This window comes from Thermobia domestica, chromosome 10 (assembly GCF_964235325.1).
Source record: "Thermobia domestica chromosome 10, izTheDome1.hap1.1, whole genome shotgun sequence".
Classification (NCBI taxonomy): domain Eukaryota; kingdom Metazoa; phylum Arthropoda; class Insecta; order Zygentoma; family Lepismatidae; genus Thermobia; species Thermobia domestica.
In genome coordinates, this window is record NC_137463.1 from 252,342,558 (window position 1) to 252,364,494 (window position 21,937).

At 35.9% G+C, this 21,937-nt stretch overlaps 1 protein-coding gene across 1 annotated transcript in view; it reads right to left on the minus strand.

Annotated features, from left to right (window-relative positions):
• Positions 1 to 21,937, minus strand: part of LOC145662203 (phospholipid-transporting ATPase ABCA3-like) — a 211,910-nt gene that overhangs the window by 73,399 nt on the left and 116,574 nt on the right. The window contains exon 15 of the mRNA XM_081727537.1: positions 19,229 to 19,501. Within this exon, the coding sequence (XP_081583663.1) occupies positions 19,229 to 19,501 (273 nt within the window). The remainder of the gene's footprint in view (positions 1 to 19,228; positions 19,502 to 21,937) is intronic.

Sequence of the window (21,937 nt, forward strand, 5' to 3'; positions counted from 1 at the left end):
TAAAACTGTCTTTTCATATGGAACAACCTAATATATAATACGGTTTCTTCAAATATTTTGATTCCTATAGCAATACAAATTTATCATTGGTGTTCCAGAGATATAGTATTTTTTATTGTTTAAGAGAAGAGGATATTTACTAGAATGAAAGAAGGATTTTGCATTAAATTAATAACTTAATTTTTCTTCCTCATGCTTTCGATTTACTTTAAAAAAACAATGAAGGAAAAGAAATGTTTTAAAAATCTCCCATTTTGGTGACTTTAAGTTGGAATCCTAATATGCTGAATTATAATAGTCTATGCCAATAAACTTTTGTACGCAGTAACAATTATAAAGGTAACCAAGAAAGTTCTGTCACTTTTTCACCCACCACCTTCAAACATCGATATGTCATCTAAGACGTACCTGGAAGATCAAAAATAGTCTCTGTCAGCCTCGACGACCTTCTGTCAACGTTCTGCAAGGCCATGGGATACCATCCCAGTGGAACTTGGTGGGCCGTGAAGGAAAGAAGGTATCAAGTGCATTTTGCATCTCTACTTGAAATTTGAACTGACGTCTTCTAAGGTCATTGTCCAAGGAACGGAACTGGTGATAATCGGACGGTGCAATGTCCGGAGAGTATGGCAGATGCAATACAATTTTTCCATCCAAGACGTAGAATGGTGTCCAGGGTTTTCATAGTTACATGCGGCTTAGCGTAGTCCTGTAACAAGAGAACCCCTTTGCAAGTCAGAAGTGCTGGCTCTAGAGATTTGATTCTTCTTTAAGACGGCTCAACTGTTAACAGTACACAGTTGCATTGATGCTCTGATCAGCTAGTAGCAGTTCCCCCTGCACAATGCCGCCAGCCAGCAGTGCCCTAAACGCACAGGAGGACCTTCTTCTGGTGCAGTGCTGGTTTGGCTGATTTGGAACCAGTTCATGAGATGCTAACCAATGATGACAGCGCAGTGGAGCTTCGTACAAGACCCACTTCTAATCACATGTCAACACCTTGTTCAGAAATACCTCCCTCCTCAGACGAGATAGCAAAGAAACACAGGTGTCTGCTCGCGTTGCCTTTTGCCCCGGAGTCAAATCATGTGGGACAAATCGACCAAACCTGTAGTGCTTCCCAAGTTGATGGAGGTGCTTCCGAACGGTTTCTCCACTCACACTGAATTGTAATCCCAGTTCCTCACATGTCTGGCCACTTTCCGCCCCAATTGCTGCCTGATGATCTTTATTTTGTACATGCATCGGTCTTGCGTCACGTAGTGCGTCTTCGAGTGTTTCATCGACGTCCTTAAGCTTTCTAAACTACCGCTGCACTGTCCACGTAGTTACGACACCCTCACCGAAAGCCTAACATACCTTCCACCCAGCTGTAGCGACGTTGGACACCAGTTTGATTTCGTACAGCATACACACCCTTATGACGTTCTGTGGAGGTCCCATGTTCACTCTCTCCTTACTCAAGTTCACGGTGTAACTAAACTGCCAAAACCAGGTAGTATGTTGGATATACCCACACCAAGAACTGACCTTCGCCTTATCTCCATTCGCATTCAATTCACTGTGTGAGGGCCAATTAAACACAGACCTCAACAAAAAGCGACACAACTATCTTGGTTACCTTTATGGTGTTCTGAAGTGACAATTTTACATAATTTGCCTTAATAAAAATCAATGACGTGCAGATTAGGTGTCGCCGTTAAGAAAAAAACAGTAAATATAATTTTGGTATATGTATTGTAAATAAATAAATAAATAAATAAATATTTTAAAGGAAAATAAAAACTACAACAAATGACATATTTTTTGGTTCCACAAAATTTTGCTCTATTATTTCAAAAACTACGCATGATAATTTTCCCTGAAGCATGTTATTTTCTTCAACTCGATGTGATCTGTCGACGGATGTATGTATGAACACATTACGTGTAAAACGGAACTTTGTGACAATGCTGCACGAAATAAAACACCAAACTTGTTAATAATAACTTTATTAGAGTATAAAAAATGTAAGTTTTACCGGAAAGTTTATGATGACCCCATTGACGTTCGTGGACAATGACTCGTACCTGAAAAGATAAAGAACACATTTACACAAATTTCTGGGTAAATAAAGCACACTATTACATAAATAACTACGTGAATACTAAAACATTGAATATTTATTTAAGTAAATTAATTTGAATTCATAAATGATATACAATATAATCAAGGTGATGGAAGTAAATAAAGGTTTAATAGCAAGGTTTTTGGAAGATATACGAGTAGTGAATAATTCACTTGGGATGGATTTGACCTTTGACCTTTAGGCCTGGCCTGAGAAAGTTTCCATGGGACCTAAACTGGGCCTAAACTGGCCTAAACCAGTATGTTGCTATGCTAGAATAAGGAAGTATACTCTTGGACAGCTATTAGCTATAGAAACAAGATGAAACATGCCTTTCTCGTCTTCTCGTCATGTATTGTCTAGTTATTTGAATCCCCCGCTCCTCCTGGAAAGCCGAAGAGCATAAGCGATTTCGCCCCTTGGTCCTATTCCCACGAAATGCCTTTAGGTTATGAACTGAAGGAGTGATATTCAAATGATCGAAGCTTCTCAGCAGATTGTATGAAATTGGTCTTAGTTGCTAAGGTAAATATTGTATTTCATAATTTTTTTGAACGTGGGATGAGAAACGATATATGACTCTCATAGCGAAACACATACCCATACAAAATCGTGTTCTAAGTGTTAGGACCACATGTGGGAAAATTTTCGCCCTGGGAACGTTCCCTGGGTTGCTAAGATGGATATCATTGTTTTGAAACGTATTGGATTCCATTGATTGAACATAATCTAATAACGGAAGCTTCTTATATCATTTGATAATGTTTTCACAACGTAGGATGAAAATCTGTATACTCATACTCAACAGGGGGTTGCTTGTATTGCATGTGAAAAGTGTTATATGAAGAATCACATGAACGAAATGACATAATTAAATTCAGTTATGCAGAGATTTCAAAGATCAAATTATGCCAACTGTTTATGTTGAACCCGTAATGAGATATTGCTTTGAAACACATTCCCATAGAAATGCCTGTATGAACAAAATGAAACATGACTTTCCCAAGTCTTGATGTGAAAGGTATTATCTTATGTTTGTATTGAAACCGAGACGAGGTATGTTTTCGATGACTAGTATGCGTCCCCTGCTTATTGAAGACGTGTGTGAACGTGTTATGACATGTTCGTCGAAGGTAATCAGGTGTGTGTGTGTGTGTGTGTGTTGCGTTGTGTTGTATAAGACGGAAAGGGAATAGATGTAAGTGAGAGTTAACATAGAGAGCTATGTTTAATCTTCATCGTGATTCACTTTAAACTTGCAGGGGTGCCCACAAGGGGGGGCTATGACGCAAACTGCGTCATTGAAATATTTGGGGGGGGGGTTAAAAATCTATATAAATATGTTTGACGGGGGGGGTAAAATTAATCGAAAAGTTTTTTTTTCATGGAAGAATACCTATGGATAGACAATTGCGGGGGGGTGCGTCATGGACATAAGGGGGGGTGGGCACCACTGAACTTGCAATAGCGTGTGTGTTTGTTTATGTGTGCTTGTGCCGCTGGATGTCAAGAGTTACCATCGGACGTTTTTATTAAAATAGGTAAGTAAAAAAATCAGTGTTATGTATTCATTTAACTATAAAGGCACTCGAGACAGTGTATTTATTTAGCGTTTCTGTATTTGATAATGAGACGGAATTCTCATTATCAAATACCCCAGGACCCAGGTGTTGCACTTATAGGGAGACCAACAACTATTTTTGTTTCTAAGGACCCTAAGGAACGCTTTAAATATAGTGGCAAAAGTTCCCTATGGGGGAGAGTTATCACCCAATTGGATCTTGGTCTAATAGTGTGCCATTACTTTCCTGGGAACCCGCAACAACTAACAATATTCATGGGATGTCTGTATTGTAGCAGGACTCGATTTTCGAGGAAAATAATTTGTATATTTTGATTCTATTTTATGTTTATGTCACAAAATCATTTATTGAGGTTATGGGAATTAAATGTTGTATATGTGAGTAAATGCAAGCTGCACAAAGTTGCTAATGTTTGTGTCAGCAGTTTATTGTAAACACATGTGTACAAGAATGTCATCGTTGAGAGTCTGGCAATGTAGGAAGGAAATGTTGACAATGTGTCTATCCTCACATTAGCCAGATTCTAGAAATTGTATAAAGTGAATCTGTAAGATTTCACGAATTTCATGAGATTACGGATGTATTGAGAATTGCTTAGAATCGGGAAATCAGAACGTGTCGAGGATTGCAATTTTGAGTTTTGACACATGGAAGGAATTTGTCTCTCCATGTGAAAACGGTGTTGCACGTGCTGCAGCAGACGACAAGCAGATGACGGAGGTTGGACAAGGCGAAACAAAACTGGAGGACGAGAAGGTTTTGAGACAGTTCTGGGACAGTCCTTGGGAGAGTTCTCAGAGATTCGACAGTGGATAGTATTTCGAGATTCGATAGGAAGTCTATAGTAGAGTCTATGATCAAGTTACAGTGATCATTCTTTGGTTCGAGTTTGGAGAACCAAGTTCTATTCGAGAATCAGCCAGATGACAGGAGGAGAAAATACTTCATATTCCAAATCATCCTAACAACGTAGAACGTCACGCAGAGAGTAGCATTGGAACGGAGTCATACTTCAATGCTCATTTCGTCTTTCATCAGCTAGGAGATTCAGCTTAAAGGAGCCGAGTTCAACGCCGGAACAACGAGGGAAATACACCAGTTCATCCAGGTATGTGTAGCACCGATTCAGTATTCAAAAGCTCAATACTTGACCGTTTCTGTACTCGTCTGGCAAAATGAATCTTAATATCCGTCATTACTAACGTTCTGAAATCTTACAGTACACTCTCAAACATAACGAAATACAGTGTTTTCATTTTAATGAAGTGGACGTATTGTTATTTAATTTATCCCCAAATGAGAAACCTCTCACAAGTTAATATCAGTGTTTATCCCACTCATTCTAGGTGGTGAGTGGAAGGCGCCTAGTTGCACTCAACTTTGCATCCCCAATTAGGCACTGAGTGGCTAGGTTGTCATAGTGGAGATGCTGTGAGGCTTAGGCCATTTTGTAGCGGTCCCAGTAGACATACTAAGTCCCTAACTTCATGGTGGAGTATGCTTAGGGTTCGATGCCTAGCGGAGGTTATTTGTAAAGATTTTAGTAAATTTAATTCCCTCCCATCCCTCCCATGGTGGAAATTGCTGGTTTTGGCAATAGGCCGATCAGTAGCGATCTCAGACAGTAAATTTAAATAATTAAACCCTCCTTTAACGACCCATATTTTAATGATAATATATTACGTAACTAAAACCCAACCTTCCCACCCTCTCTACGATGAAGTGTAATTTTAAGTATTGTGATCGTATTTTCTCGAATTAGGTTAAGGTAGTAAGTTATAATGTATTAATTGATATAGTGAATTTAAGGTTTTGCAATAAGAAAATAGTTATCCGATTCTCCCGACAAGTTAATTAAGTAGCTCGAATATACGTGTTATAAGAATAAGTGTAAGTAATTAATAAGTAAATGAGTAACGAAAGTATTCGTACGAGAGCACAAAAAGCGGCAAAAGGAGTACAGGTCGGAAACTTGTTTAATATTGCAAGTTCGAGTAAGAAAAAGCAAGAAAGTGCGAAACCAAATTTGAAATTAGGACCCGTCGAGAATTTTCCGTTCAGTCCTGTAGCAAAATCTTATACGGAAGATTTTACATCAATTTTTCCATTTGGAAGTAGCGTAATTAGTAATAAGCAGTCGAGTAGTACAAAAGAAGATAAAATGGCGACAGGAGTAACATTTTATTCCGATGTAAACAAACTTCCGAAGTTTGACTTGAAGACAGATAGTGATATAATTGGTTTCTTTGATGAGTTTGTCGACGCGTGTCAAATGGCAGGCGTGAGTGAGGAAAAAAGAAAAGAGCTATTACCTAGTGTATTCAAAGGGAATGGTAGACAATGGATGAAGGTATTTTTAAAGAGAAGGAATGTTAGCGAAACTAGTTATAAGCAACTACAGAAAAGCATAATAGAAGAATTTACACGTACAAATGTAACATTAGATATAGAGGAACGTATAAGAGAAAGGTTGCATCTCGAGGATGAACCTATAATAAATTATGTGTATGATATGCTAGTTTTGTGCGAAAGATTAGACGCTAGCATGGATGACAAAAAGAAAATAGGGATAATTGTAGGTGGTCTTCAGCCATATTTTATGGAACGAGTAGGAACTAACTCGTATTCCACAATTGATAAATTTGTAGAGGATCTTCAGAAAATAGAGAAGAATAAGTGCAAAGTAGAGAAACGCGTTAAACGGGAAAACGGAAAGGTTACTGTCAAAGACCTTTTAAAGAAAATGAGAGAACAAGTAGAAGAGGAAGATAGCGATGTGGAAGTTGACAAATTGTTGTTAAAGAAAGAGATTAAAAATAGGGAAGACGTAAAAATTAAGCAAGAGCCACCGAGTATCACTCAATTGAGTGAGCTAGAGAAGAAAATAGAGAAATTACAGTTGACATTAGCTGCTAATTTTCAAGACCGAAATAGTAGAGAAGATAAAAGCGGTAGTGATTCGAAGCAACAGAAGAATAATAGTAATAATTTTAGAGGAAATAGAAATTTTCGGAATGGAGGACGAAATTTTTACAAGAATAATGGAAATAGGAACTGGAATCGGAATAGCAATAATAATAGTTATAATAGGAATAGAGGTTCTAGCGGATACAATAATGGAAGAGGATTTAGAAATAATTGGCGTAATAACAGAGGTGGAAGGAAGACAAGTTTTTGGCAACAAAGAGGGAATAGTTGTTGTGCGAATGGTGTTAATGGTCCATCATGGTGCCAAAATCATAGCCAAGTAAATAGTCCAGTACAGTATGTTCCAGTGGTACCGAACCAGATAAATGGTACAACTTATTATCAGGCTACAAGTTCAAATAATTTAAACTAAGTCAAACTGTAAATGACAGAGGCACATTTACAGGTGGTAAATTAAAAGTTAGAGAAATAGTAGCCTCTACGTTAACTGATAATAATATGCTCTATGTTCCGATAGAAGTAGATGGTAGAAGTCATAAGGCGTTGATTGATACAGGATCGCAGATATCTATTGTAAATGAAAAGCTAGTCCCACCTAGTGCGAAGGTAATTCCTAGACCAACACGTATTCGTGGAATAACACAGAATGTGTTAGTAGTAAATAAGATCGCTGTGATTAGATTTAAAATGGCCGGACAGACATTTCATTTGGAATTTCGCGTAGTGAAGGATTTTCCGTATCAAGTTTTGATCGGGAATGATTTTCTACAGAGTCAGAATTGCCAAATAAATTACGGTCAGAATAAATTGACATTGCAGAGATTTGGAAAGCCAAGATTAAGGAAAAGGGAAGAACAGGAATCTGTGACAGTGTCTGATAATGCAGCTTTAGGAATAAAACATTGTATTAGACCAAGATGGGTATTAGGTCATAAGGTACGGTTGTTACCTAGGACTAAGACTACTGTGGAAGTGAATTTGGTTAGTTCTTGGAATAACAGGGAATACTTGTTAGAACCGGACAGGAAGATAGAAGCCCAATACAATGTGTTGATTCCGCGTGCACTTTTATCGGCTGAAAATAACAAGATCGAAATTATTAATCCATCTAATAGAGCAATTTTATTAAGACCGAATGTAACGCTAGGAAAAGCTGAAGAATGTGTGGATGAAGAACAATTGAAGAACGAAGGATTATCAACCGAAGATATAGATAGTATTTTAAGATCTCGTAGAAATTTTGATAAATCTCGATTGAAATTTGGGACCGAAACGAAACCGGAAATTAGGAATAAAATTGAGAATTTATGCTATGATTTTGCGGATGTTTTTGCATGGCAGGACGACGAATTAGGCCAAGTAAAACATTTTGAGCACTACATTGAGTTAGAAACGAAAGTACCATTTAGACGACACCAATATCCAATTCCCATAGCGTTAAGAGATAAAGTCAAGGAACAAATTAATATTTTGTTAAGGCAAGGAATAATTGAAGAAAGTTCAAGTGCTTACAACTCTCCGATGTTGTTTATACAAAAACCGTCAGGGGGTATTCGTGCAGTTTTGGACTGTCGGTTTTTGAACAAATGCGTCAAATTACATAGCATTGCGCTGCCTCCGATCCATCAAATTTTAACGTGTATGGGAGGACATAAATATTTTAGTATTTTGGATGTAAAATCAGCTTATCATCAAGTGCCTATTTCTGAGGAGTCACGGGAGTATACCTCATTCAATATACCAGGCGTAGGAGCTTATCAGTATCGTGTTCTTCCGATGGGATACTTACAATCGCCCGCCATATACACAAAAATAATGGCGATGACCCTGGCAAATGTAAATCCGGAGTCAGTTTCCTATTATATGGATGATGTATTTATATATACGAATAATCAGGAGAAAATGGTAGATGTACTACAATCAGTTTTCAAAAGATTGAGACATTACGGACTCAAACTATCTGTAGAAAAATGTCAGTTCATAGAAAGGAAAATTTTGGCTCTCGGACACATTGTCAGTGACGCAGGATATGAGGTTAGCCCGAAGATAATTCAGGCGATAAAAGCATGTAAGGCCCCGAATAATGTAAAGCAGTTAAAATCTTTCCTTGGTTTAACAAATTATGTTAGAAAATTCTGTAAGGACTATGCCAAAATCACATCAGCGTTTCAACCAATTTTGAAAAAGGGTCATAAGTTCGAATGGAATGAATCACACCAGCAGGCGTTCGATCAATTAAAATCAGCACTACTGAATGCACCATTACTAGCTCCATTTAGGGAAGATTTGGACACGAGAGTGTACACAGATGCATCGACTAGTTCGATTGGTGGAGTTTTAATGCAAAAACAGGCTAATGGTGAATGGACACCAGTAGCGTATTACAGTCGTGTGTTACGTCCACAAGAAAAAACCAGACACATAGTGGAATTAGAAATATTGGCAGTGATAAGTTCTTTAAGAGCATTTAATTATTACTTCTTCAATAAAGAATTTGAGCTGTACACCGATTGTAAGGCATTAAAGTATTTGCAAACGTCACCTAAATTAGCTCCGAAATTGGTGAGATGGAGTTTAGACTTAGCTCAGTATAAGTACACACCGGTGCATTGTCCTGGAGAAAAGAATCCTAGTGATATTTTGTCCAGGAACACAGACATTGAACCAACAGTAGACGACATTGAGTTAGAAACGTTGAAAGTGAATTCCGAAGATCTCCAAGTTAATTTGACTTTCGATAAGGACATTGATGTTGGCGAGTTACAAAGAAAAGATTCATTTTTCGGACCGATTATGCATGCAATTGAACACCCAGAGGATGCTGACGTAAAGGCCGAGAAGCAAGCCCGATGGTATACGGTAAAGGACGATAGGCTTTATAGAACACAAAGAATGGCAGGTGGTACCAAATTATTATTATGTATTCCTTATGCGTTAAGAGAACAGGTATTCAAGAACCTACATTGTTCGGTATATGGTGGCGGACATTTTTCGTACACGAAATGCTATAGACGTGCATTAAAATTAATATATTTTCCGAACATGAAGAAATTCTTTATGGAGAAGATAGGAGAATGTATAAGTTGCCAGATACAGAAAAGAAAGACAGGAAGAGTACCATTTCACGCGCAGACGTACCCCTCTTATGCTCCATTTCAGTCAGTTGTGATGGATGAAGTTGGTCCTTTTAAATTGTCTCGTAACAATAGAAATAAGTACATTCTAGTGTTTGTAGATAATGCAACTAGATTTGTTATCGCTAGAGCGGTACGCGCAGTAACGGCAGAGATCGTTGCGCAGGTAAGTTTTGAAGATCTGATTACGAAACATGGAGTTCCATCTCAGCTCCATCTGGACAGGCTATCATCTCATCGCAGCAGAATAGTGGAAGAAATGGCAGAGAAATTTGGAATGCAATTGCATTTTGCGAATACAAGCGCCCATTATTCGATAGGGAGTGCAGAGAGGGCCATTGGCTCATTACAGCAAGTAATGAAGCATTACATTGACAAGGATTTTTCAAACTGGGACGAGATCTTGCCAAGTTTGATATTTACTATTAATACGCAAGTGCATGATGGTACTGGTTTTTCGCCATACTATCTATTGCATGGAGTCGAACCAAGAACGTTTCTTGAGCAGGACCTAGATATTCCTTGCGAATACGTCGACAATGAGGTGAGACTTCAGAGCATAAAAGAGGCACGCCAGCTAGCGTACAAAAATTTGCAGAGAAGATTTAGATCTCAGAAGAAGCAAATAGAGAAAAAGTTTGATCAACCGAATTTTGAAATTGGTCAAAAAGTGTTAATTAGGGAAATGCCAAGAGCAGGTTTGCCCGCATGTTTTGGTAACCGTTACAATACTAAAGGGGTAATTGTGGACAAGATAAACAATAATTCATACAAAGTACAGTATGAAACTAAAAATGGTGAAAAGAAGAGTGACACTATAGACTTAAGACGATTAAAATTATTTGTAGAAAGTAAAAATGGTGAAAAATATGGTGAGACAGATAAAACATCAGACGGTGATGAATAAATTTTGATTTGGTGAAAAAAAAAGTTTTAACATAGGGTCTAATGTAACTATGGTACAAATTGGGTCTACCGATGAAGTGTCAGAAAGGGGGCACTTTCTCAACCAAACCCTAATCCCGAGATTGGAGGAAATGCTAATCTCCATCAGGAAATTTCCCGAATCGATAGACACTTTTTGAATTATAGTTACTAGAATTGTGAATAAATAATAAATGTATGGAATGTAAAATTAAAATTATTAATTAAAATCAGTTGACACCTAGAAAATAAAAATAAGATATAAAATACATAGGATTAAATAAATTGTTGATAGTAGGTTAAAACACAAACAAATAAATAAATGAATAGTAACAGGAAATTAATATTAGGTTTTACTAATTCCAGAATTTTATTCGAGACTGAAAAGGAAACATTAGAATATGGAAACAACAATGTGGGTGATTTATATAAAGTTGATAGTTATGGTTCATTTTGGAAAATCAGATGATCATCATCAAGTAACTATGAAGGATGTAGGGATAGCCCTAACGCAAGATTCGTTGGCTGTTCATGCGTCAAATATGGTTTATACAACTATTCGATTACATGTTAATTTTCACGAAGCGGTGCCGATGCACAAAGTGTGTAGTGAATCATATGATATTCTAGAAGAGTACGCAGAAAGGGAAAGACAATTTAGAATTAATATAATAAATTCAATACCATGTCAGTTTGTATTCATAAATGGTAGTTCTAAATGTATGGAGTCAACAAGGACTAAACGTTCAATTTGGTCTATGCTATTAGGATTTGGGTCTATAGGGTTGTCAACCTATAACCTAATACACACACAACAGTTGTCGACCTCAATTCAAAAATTGTCTGAACACGAAAATGTATTGGCTGAGGAAATTCACAAATTAAAAGTGTCGCATAACGAAGAAATTTCAATAATGCATGGTGTGGTAGTTAAGGTACATCATGTTCTTCAGAATGTAAGGAGTAAACTGCAAGAGATGTATTGCTACTTGCAGCAAGCTCAAAGGAAAATTTTGACTAATCTATTTTCTCATTTAGCTAGAGAAAGAGTAAATAAAATATTCAACGACATACTTAGCAACCAATTGTCCTATCATATTTTGTAATAAGCATCTAAGTTTGATAGGGAATTGGACGCTAAAGCAATTAAATTTTAGTATACATCATGAGGAACTCAACAATCTAGCTGAAAATTTATTAAAACTGAAAGTGGATACCACTGTACCACTATTAATAATTAGAACGAATTACATAATGTATGTAATAGCAGCAATCATATTTGTATTAATTATTTCAGTCATTGCATTAATAACGTTGTACTGCAGACTGTATAGATCGATAAGAAAATATAAAATAGAAAATAGTGAACCATAATAATCATAATAATAATAATAATAATAACAACAATAATAATAATAACATTATTTAGGATCATATGGTATAAAAATTGTTTGTATTCCGTGAACTAGAGCGAGAAAAGTCTAGAAAAGGTTGTAAACCAGTTCGTAAACATTGAAATTAAGTATTGGTAATTTTTGAAAAAAAAATCGAATGTAAACAAACATGTAAATGTGTCAAAGTGTATTCAAATCATGCATTCCATACTCACCAAGCAGCCATCACCAATAGTAAACACCATCACCATATGAAGGTATAAGGTTAAGTAAACAAAGTCTATAGTCTATGATAGTCCATAATAGTCATACTACCCAAACCGGATAGGTTGTATTGTAATACGGTATACCAAACGATGTCCCATTTCCGTATAAAGTGTGAACGAAATGAAGAAAATTGTGAAATAAGGATAGAATAGATGAGAATAGATAACTTAGATAAATCTAGGATAGTGACATCAATCAAGGATAGATAAAGTCTAAAAACATTCAAACATTCAAGAAGGGATAAGGAAAATAAATGTAGAAAGTAATAATATTAGTAATAACAACACTAGAAAATAGTTAATAATAGATAAAAATAGACGAATTAGTAATGGGTTACTATTATAGTAATAGTAGATAGTATATATGTATAATTACTACAAGTGTTTTTACAAAATAGCAAATAATGAATTTTATAGTGTATGTAAATGGTGAATTAAAAGGTTAAAAGATGCAAATAAGCATAGATAAAGCTAGAAATAATTCACAAATAGTGTTAAAGAATGTTTAGTGTATGTAGTAATAACGTATTTATTCATTATTTTTAAACTCCGAAAATTTTTGTAAATTTTAGAAAAGAAAAGAAAAGAAATTAATGTATTTTATTATAATTAGTAATAATCAATCAATATTGATTGAAAAGAATCATTAGAATTATTAATTTTATTGTAGAATGTAATTTGTAAACGATATGAGCAAAGGCTCACATATTATTCTGTATGGATGTGCGTCAAATACTCTGAGCAGCAAGAGGTAAGAATGAGAACTGAGACCCGTGCGAGAGAGTAGCTCCGCGAGAGGCTACGCTAGTCTCCACTCCAGGTCTCGAGCACATGGTAAATACGAAAGATTCCGAGTGAACTCGAAGCGGACACGAACAGGAGTCGCTCTATCTAGCCCCGCTGAAGTTCCGTAAAGCGTGAAGATTTATCCTAGTCCGAGCGTAAATTCATATAATATGTTTTTAGAAATTCAAGAAAAATTAGTATTTAATAAAATTTATAATATTTAACCACGTAAATGATTAAAATAAAGTTTAAACTACATAAATACGTATGAAATAAGTAATAAAAGCTTAAATATAGAGAGATATAGCGAGTATAATTTAATGCTATATTTATGATAGAAAAAGAGTGAAAACACGAGTTTTTAAGTGTGAAACATAGTCTCCAAGTTATGGTTAGACGGACTTTACACATAGCTAAAGTTTTAACGGTCATGCACAAAGATTACTAGGAAAGTAACAAGGGTGCTCGACACAGAAAGAACAAAATAAGACTGCTTCGAAATATGCGACTTTTAGAACGCAAAAGAGTGTAGGCAGACACAAGTTAGGTGTTTTAATTATTTAATTAACTGTAATAAATGTAATTTTCTACGAATTTTAAGTAGGCCTATCCCGATTTTATCTATTTCTCGTCTATTTCAGATAATATCCAAAAGCGAAGGAAATGGACATCAATACAATATTATTATTAATATCAGCGTTAGTTTTAGGAAGTGTATTAGTTGTAATAGTAATTATCACATGTTATATTTTGTTAAGATTAAATAGGATAGAGAGAAAATACGAAAATAGTGTAAGAAATAGTAAAAATAATGTAAGATCAAACATAGATGTAGAAGCAAATGGTAGAGATGAGTCTGAGACTTACGCAGTTTCCCAAATATCACCAATTTATGCCACTATTTTTAATAAGAGCAAATCTACACTAAAAACTATCCCACAGAGCACTGATATCACTATTTTTAAGAATTTGCCAGATGGTAGTATAGCGGATTGTAGTAAGAGCACTGAAACTGAACGGGAAAACACACACTTGCACCACATTACTACAGAAGATGAGAAATACACTAATACATCAATGGGACACTATAAATTCACGAAAACCGACGTTTTCAACGAAAATTCCGACAAATACGGAAAAACTGAGTGCCCGAAAAACATAAAAAGTGATTGTTTTTATCCGTGTGACATCGTTGTATTATAAATTATAGTGTTTTAAAACTAATAACGTAATAATTGCTACGGAATATTAACACTCGATGTTATCCAGTCAACAGTGACGCGCGAACAAAAGGCAGGAAATAGAAGTTAGGTTAACCTTGACGCACTTGATTGAAAACTGTTGATCTTGCAGTTACTATGCTGAAAGTTTCTACAAGATATCCAACACCCTGCGGCTAGATTATATTTCCGTTCATGCTAAAATGTCAGTGAATAAAATTTTGATGAAAATAAAACAATTATATTTTCAAGTTTTTACAGTGCAAATGTGAATATATTAACTAACTATGATCTGAAAACTATGTTACAAGTTCTTTGTTTTAGATTTCCATTCACATAGCGGTGGAAATAAATGAAGTTGATCCAGTACTGATACGGCCAATAAATTCATTGGTTGGCACGTATGGACAGACAGAGTAGTGGAAGTTTTTGGTAACTTGAGACTCTAAAAGCGTTGTCGCTAAGAGAAGATAATTCAAGAGTACTTGCAAACTAACATATATGTAATTATGCACAATCATTCTTGACCAAATGTGATGAGCAACTAGTTCTGCGAAAACTCACTAGATGTCGTGAGGATATACTTTGCTACATTACATTTGAAGTTTTTGTATTTTATAATTATAGGAATTAAGGAAAAAAAGATTAAAAATTCAAATATATATATATTTTTGAATAATTTTAGGTGAAGGAATATTCATTACTATTTATATAATTATTCTGCATAATAATACATGTTTTATTTTATTTTTCAAGTTTATATTTATCTTTCAATATTGATTCAGTATATATGATGTACAGGGTGTTTATGGAAAATCGCCCTCTTACGAGGTCTAATTTGGTTTGCGGAGCAACCAAGTTGTTAAGGGGGGCCATGTAGCAGGACTCGATTTTCGAGGAAAATAATTTGTATATTTTGATTCTATTTTATGTTTATGTCACAAAATCATTTATTGAGGTTATGGGAATTAAATGTTGTATATGTGAGTAAATGCAAGCTGCACAAAGTTGCTAATGTTTGTGTCAGCAGTTTATTGTAAACACATGTGTACAAGAATGTCATCGTTGAGAGTCTGGCAATGTAGGAAGGAAATGTTGACAATGTGTCTATCCTCACATTAGCCAGATTCTAGAAATTGTATAAAGTGAATCTGTAAGATTTTACAAATTTCATGAGATTACGGATGTACGGAGAATTGCTTAGAATCGGGAAATCAGAACGTGTCGAGGATTGCAATTTTGAGTTTTGACACATGGAAGGAATTTGTCTCTCCATGTGAAAACGGTGTTGCACGTGCTGCAGCAGACGACAAGCAGATGACGGAGGTTGGACAAGGCGAAACAAAACTGGAGGACGAGAAGGTTTTGAGACAGTTCTGGGACAGTCCTTGGGAGAGTTCTCAGAGATTCGACAGTGGATAGTATTTCGAGATTCGATAGGAAGTCTATAGTAGAGTCTATGATCAAGTTACAGTGATCATTCTTTGGTTCGAGTTTGGAGAACCAAGTTCTATTCGAGAATCAGCCAGATGACAGGAGGAGAAAATACTTCATATTCCAAATCATCCTAACAACGTAGAACGTCACGCAGAGAGTAGCATTGGAACGGAGTCATACTTCAATGCTCATTTCGTCTTTCATCAGCTAGGAGATTCAGCTTAAAGGAGCCGAGTTCAACGCCGGAACAACGAGGGAAATACACCAGTTCATCCAGGTATGTGTAGCACCGATTCAGTATTCAAAAGCTCAATACTTGACCGTTTCTGTACTCGTCTGGCAAAATGAATCTTAATATCCGTCATTACTAACGTTCTGAAATCTTACAGTACACTCTCAAACATAACGAAATACAGTGTTTTCATTTTAATGAAGTGGACGTATTGTTATTTAATTTATCCCCAAATGAGAAACCTCTCACAAGTTAATATCAGTGTTTATCCCACTCATTCTAGGTGGTGAGTGGAAGGCGCCTAGTTGCACTCAACTTTGCATCCCCAATTAGGCACTGAGTGGCTAGGTTGTCAGTATTTATTTATTTAAAGCCAGAAACTTCCTACAAAGGATATTACAAATTATTTTGACATTCTTGCTAAGCTAGTCTTGTTAATTGTCATTGTTTTTCAATGTGTTTTGTGTTTGAACTACATTTAAGGTTTTTGATGTTCAATTTTCAAAGTTGCAACCCGCATTCTAAGAAATCAGAAGAAAATCATTAAAATATACACTAAACATACTATAGATACATTCAAAACTTGAAATTATATTCGTTGATAATTGTTAAAATTTTCTACGATATGTCTGTCATTCTAGAAGTGACTGCAACATTTTGTTCGAGAAACTATAACTATGGAAGCTTTGCCGAGTAAATTATAAGCGACACAAACCGTAAGAAAAGTTAAAATAAGGGGAACCAAAGAAAGCTTTTGATACTAGTTTGCATTATAAATATTCTAGAAATAATTTGATTAGTAATTTGCAGTACAATGGTAATCTGTACAATGGTAAAACTAAGCATATGCTAAAACATTATGGACTAGGAAGGAATACTTCTTAGAATCGCAAAGCCCATACAACATCCATAGCTGAACATGGTAAAAGGAAATATTTTATACCAGTATTCTAAATTAGTTATCTACAAATACAGTTACAACAGGAATACATACTAACAACCATAGTAGCATATAACTTGAGAAGTTAATGTAGAGTAAGTTGTCTATAGTAGATATTTACAAAGTACTTCAAAACAACACCGACAACGTGTTTTGAGGTGAATCCTGACACCAAGATAACACAAGAAGTATAGACAACCTGCGAGCAGAAATCCGTCATTTCGGAGTTATAGGCTTCCGAAAACATGAACGAATGAACTTTAAAGATCCATAGCTCCAATACTATGGGATTTACCGTAGTCGGGTCAAGACTTCATTTAGGAACTAGTATGTGCCCTATCCAAATATTCATGTTTCAGAATCCTGCGGTACTTTCGCAACAATGTTTATAGGAGGTAGTTGGTGAGTACTTCAAATTATATGCCCGTAGCCAACTCTCTATAAATATTGTTGCGTGAGTACCACAGGAGTCTGAAACATTCATTTCTGGAAAGCACGCATATTAGTTCCTAAATTAAGTCTTGACCCGACTACTTTAGTTTCCATAGTATTGGAGCTATGAACCTTTAAAGTTCATTTCTTCATGTTTTCTGCAGCCTATAACTCCGAAATAATGGAATTCTGCACCTAGGTCAGTCTATACTATTTGTCTTATCTTGGTGTCAGTAATCACTTCCCAAACGTTGTCGTTGTTGTTTCTAAACACCTTGTATAAACTATTAGCTATACTAAATTATTATGTCATTATAAAAGTTGATACTTATCTGATGTTGATTGCCAGTGATTGTTTAGATACGTTTTCATATGTGGTTTTCTTTGATAGTTGATGTCTGTAAACGAAGAGCACAACATGGTAAAAAGAACTATATTTGACTACATACATTATACTACTACATATATTTATGAAGATGTGTCATAATTACATACAGATTTAATTATATTTAATATAGTCACAAAAGGTGATGTAAAATGTAGGTTTATTGACTAGGAACTTCTTATGTGAAAGTAAAGAATTTGCTAACAATCCTAACAGTAAATTATTAATGTCTTATGATGTCACGTGTACACTTACACTAGCTAGCTCAACATTCTTATAATTATCAATTATCATGCATACATTTATATTAATACTAAACAGAACACAGTCTATAAATACAGATTACATGCCATAACCTACAAGCTACGTTTGTATAATCTGCTTCTCTACAATCGATCGCTACAACTCTACATGATACAACTAGGTTACCTCATCTACACTATTGGATATTAATACTGTTTCACATGCAACAGCTAGAATATCTATCTACACTACACGGTACCACTAGTCTACTCTACTGAATTCAACATCTAACTACTTTGGGAGATACTTATCTTTCGGAAATGAGATGTATACTCTCCTTTGGAATCCATCGGGAACGCCGTACCTTCTATTCGGAACTGCTGCACCTGAAAAGAAAAGAACAAATATTGAACCAAAATCTAATATTCTCGTAAATAATATTGTCAAAGGAATATTTGAACCTACTTACCTATTAGCGTTAGGTTGTACGTTGTTGTAGTCATATTCTAATGAGCACACAATATTATTCTGTCTAGCATATTTCTTTCACTTTATTTTGATATATTATGTCAAAATATTTCATATTTATTGTAATTGTTATTCTTGCATTTTTAACTCATTGGAGAACCATCTTCCAGGAGCCATTGTCTTTGTATCACGAACATAGATATATTCTCGATATTTTCCGAATCTACTAGACTTAGATGGTGATTCTACGGGCCCTTTTCTTTTGCCTTTCTTTCATTGAATATGCACAGTGTTTGTGATAACACAATCATTGTGAAATGCGGGTAAAACGAGGATAATTAAAAACCCAAAACAAACATGCCCTTCATGGCAGAAGCGGGTGGAGCGAAGCTATGCAAAGTTTTCTTATCAATACCTACAGGATCCATTCAAAAAACAACCGGATAAATTGTATAAAAAATACAAAACTTCGGCAAAGTTTGTGCTTCTTTGTTATATTTTGGTGGTGTCGTAGAACTATTATCAGATGAGCCTGACACGCCTAACCCGCGAACGTGATGCTGGGAATCAGTGAAACAAGATGGCGGCACCCTTGCAGATTTGTACCAACATGCAGCAGCGGAATGTCATTAGATTTGTGTAGTAATAGCATTAGATTTGTATTTTAGTTGTAACAATCAAAATATTCAAGAGACTAAATAGGTAAATGCTGCAATTTTATATTGCTACTTCATCGGACAATTACTTACTAATATGAATTGTATCCACGTCTTTTTCTTCAGCTTTCACATCTTCATCATCAATGTTACACTCTCGTGATCGTGATTTCCTGCTGTTTTTAAAGAGGCTTTTTTGAGAGCTATTACCCAGCAGCTCATATTCCAACATCAAAGTAATCAGAAAGTACAATACACCATTTACTAACATGGCTATCAAGACATAACCAACACCATCAAAACCATAGTAAAATGACATCTTATTACGGTGAACATGACAATTGTTTCTGGGTTTGCAGTGATTCTCTGTGTAAAGAATATCAGAAGAAAATCATTAAATTATATATCAAACATATTCTAGATACATTTAAAACTTGTAATTATGTTCAGTGATAATTGTTGAAAGTTTCTTACGATATTTTTGTCATTCTAGAAGCAGTTGTAACATTTTATTCAAGAAAGTGTAACTGCGGAAGCTTTGCAGAGTAAACTATAAGCGGCGCGAACCGTAATACTGTACGGCCAGTAAAATTCAAGAGAATACACATTAAAATGACAAAACTAATAAAATCTCTTATGAATAATTACACCGGCCTGCGAAGATTTTCCGGCAAAAGTAATTTTAGGTGATATACGTTAGATTTAGTATCCTTATGTAAAACATAATACCAGTTGTTTCGTATCAAGTACAGATTTGTCACAAGTCCTTCTTAAGTTTATGCTAATGGAGCTTCGTTTTTGTAAATAAGGTTAGGCTTGGATGTATTAAATGCATACATGGACATGCCTGAGATAAAGTATTGTATGTTCTCTGTTTTGGAAGGGATTAGATAGTTTTCAAGTAACACCTGAAAAAACAGCTTAAATTCGCGCATGCGCAGGACCAAGAGAAGGTCAATGCGCCAAGTTCTTTTGCCTGAGAGGGGATTCTGGGAACGTGTATCATGCCTTTGTCTTCTAGTTACGACGTACACTTGAAGTTGATCCGTGAATGAGTTTGTGTTAAAAATGGCAAGTGGCAGTGATGTTCGGAGGCGAAAATGTGTGAACAATCCGAACTTCTTCTATTATACAGGGTGCTAATGAACTATACCGACAAACTGTAAGAGATGAATCCTTACATCAAACTAAGACAAAAAGGCCATATCGACCTGTGGTTAAAAGTGTATAGTTTCAGAGCTAGGGCTGTCCAAAATCGCAAAAATGCCAAATTTTCAGAGGCCCTAGTTCGAATTAGAGAAACTGTGGGTGGTGATCCTTATCAGCGTAAAGGAAGTCACGCGAGCGAAATCCAAATATGCATATTTCATTAATGTTCAATGTGTGTACAGACTATTCCTTGCAGGGTGAAATTCCCAGACACGCCATCAACCGAATTTTGAGATATGCTTTGTCTTTATGATTGGTCCTAAGTAGGCAAACAATAAGCCTTTACAGCAATGAACATGGAATTCTTTGGTGGGATGTCGGTAGTGTTAAGGAATGTCAGTGGCATTGTTTCTCGTACTCGGAAAAACCCATGCTGCGATGTTTTCTTTCACGCTTATTAGTGAAGAAAACGTGAAATATACCGTGACGAAATACATCGCAGCACACGTTTATTCTGAACACAAAAATACATGGAGCTGCGGGTTCCTAACACTTCCGACTTTCTTTCGAAGCATTGGGTGTCCATTGTTATTAAGGCTTACCTCCTGCCTACTTTGGACTCTCCTTGAAATCAGGGTATATTCACTATTGAGATCATTACTGGGACTTACACCCTGTAGAGAATGCCCTGTACACCTACTGAAAAAGGATGAAATATACACTTTTGGATTGTGTATGCTTGCCTTCCTTTACGCTGATAAGGACCACCATCCACAGCTTCTGGAATTCGAACTAGAGCCTCTGGAAATTTGGCTTTTCTGCAATTTTGGACAGCCCTAGCTCTAAAACTATACACTTTTAGAGGTCCATATGAACTTTTTCTATGTGAGGAATTACTTCCTAGGATTTGTCGGTATAGTTGATTAACATCCTGTATATGTGCCCACGATCAAAGGCCAGAAGCGAAATATTACACCATTTATAAAAAGCTTGTACTTGGCATATTTTAACATGAAGTTAGTGATCCGGACAATAATTTCCCATCCCGTATTGTGTGTAAAACTTGTGTAGGAAACCTGCGGCAATGGCACAAATGTTGTTGCTATCAATGCCATTTAGAATCCCAATGGTTTGGCGGGAACAAAGAAATCATGTTGACGACTGTTATTTTTGTGTATGTAAAGTGTCTGGTTGCCAAAATTAAGGAAGGAGTTTTTGATGACTCCCAAATTCGGAAGCTTATGAAGGATCTTACATTCACTACGACGATGAACGAAACACAGCTTCAGGCATGGGAATCATCCAAGGATATTTCCAGCAAATTCCTGGATAATGTTAAAGTTGACAACTACCAACAGATTGTCGAAACCATGCTGTACAACTTTTTTTTTTTTTTTTTTTTTGCAATGCTGTAAACATCTATGCCTCTTCTGGCGCTTACTTAAACTAACAGATGTTCACAAAGCATAGGAAACCTGTAAGCTTCTGCCTTCTATTGACAGCAAGCGGGATACAGCCGCTCAAACATCGGAACGCGTGACACGCGTCAAAATACGAAAGTGAAAAGTGAAAAGCAACGCGTCCAGTGCGTCAAAATACGGCAAGGGGTTAAGGTTATTCATTACGTCCAAATAGTTTGTGTCTAAAACGGTA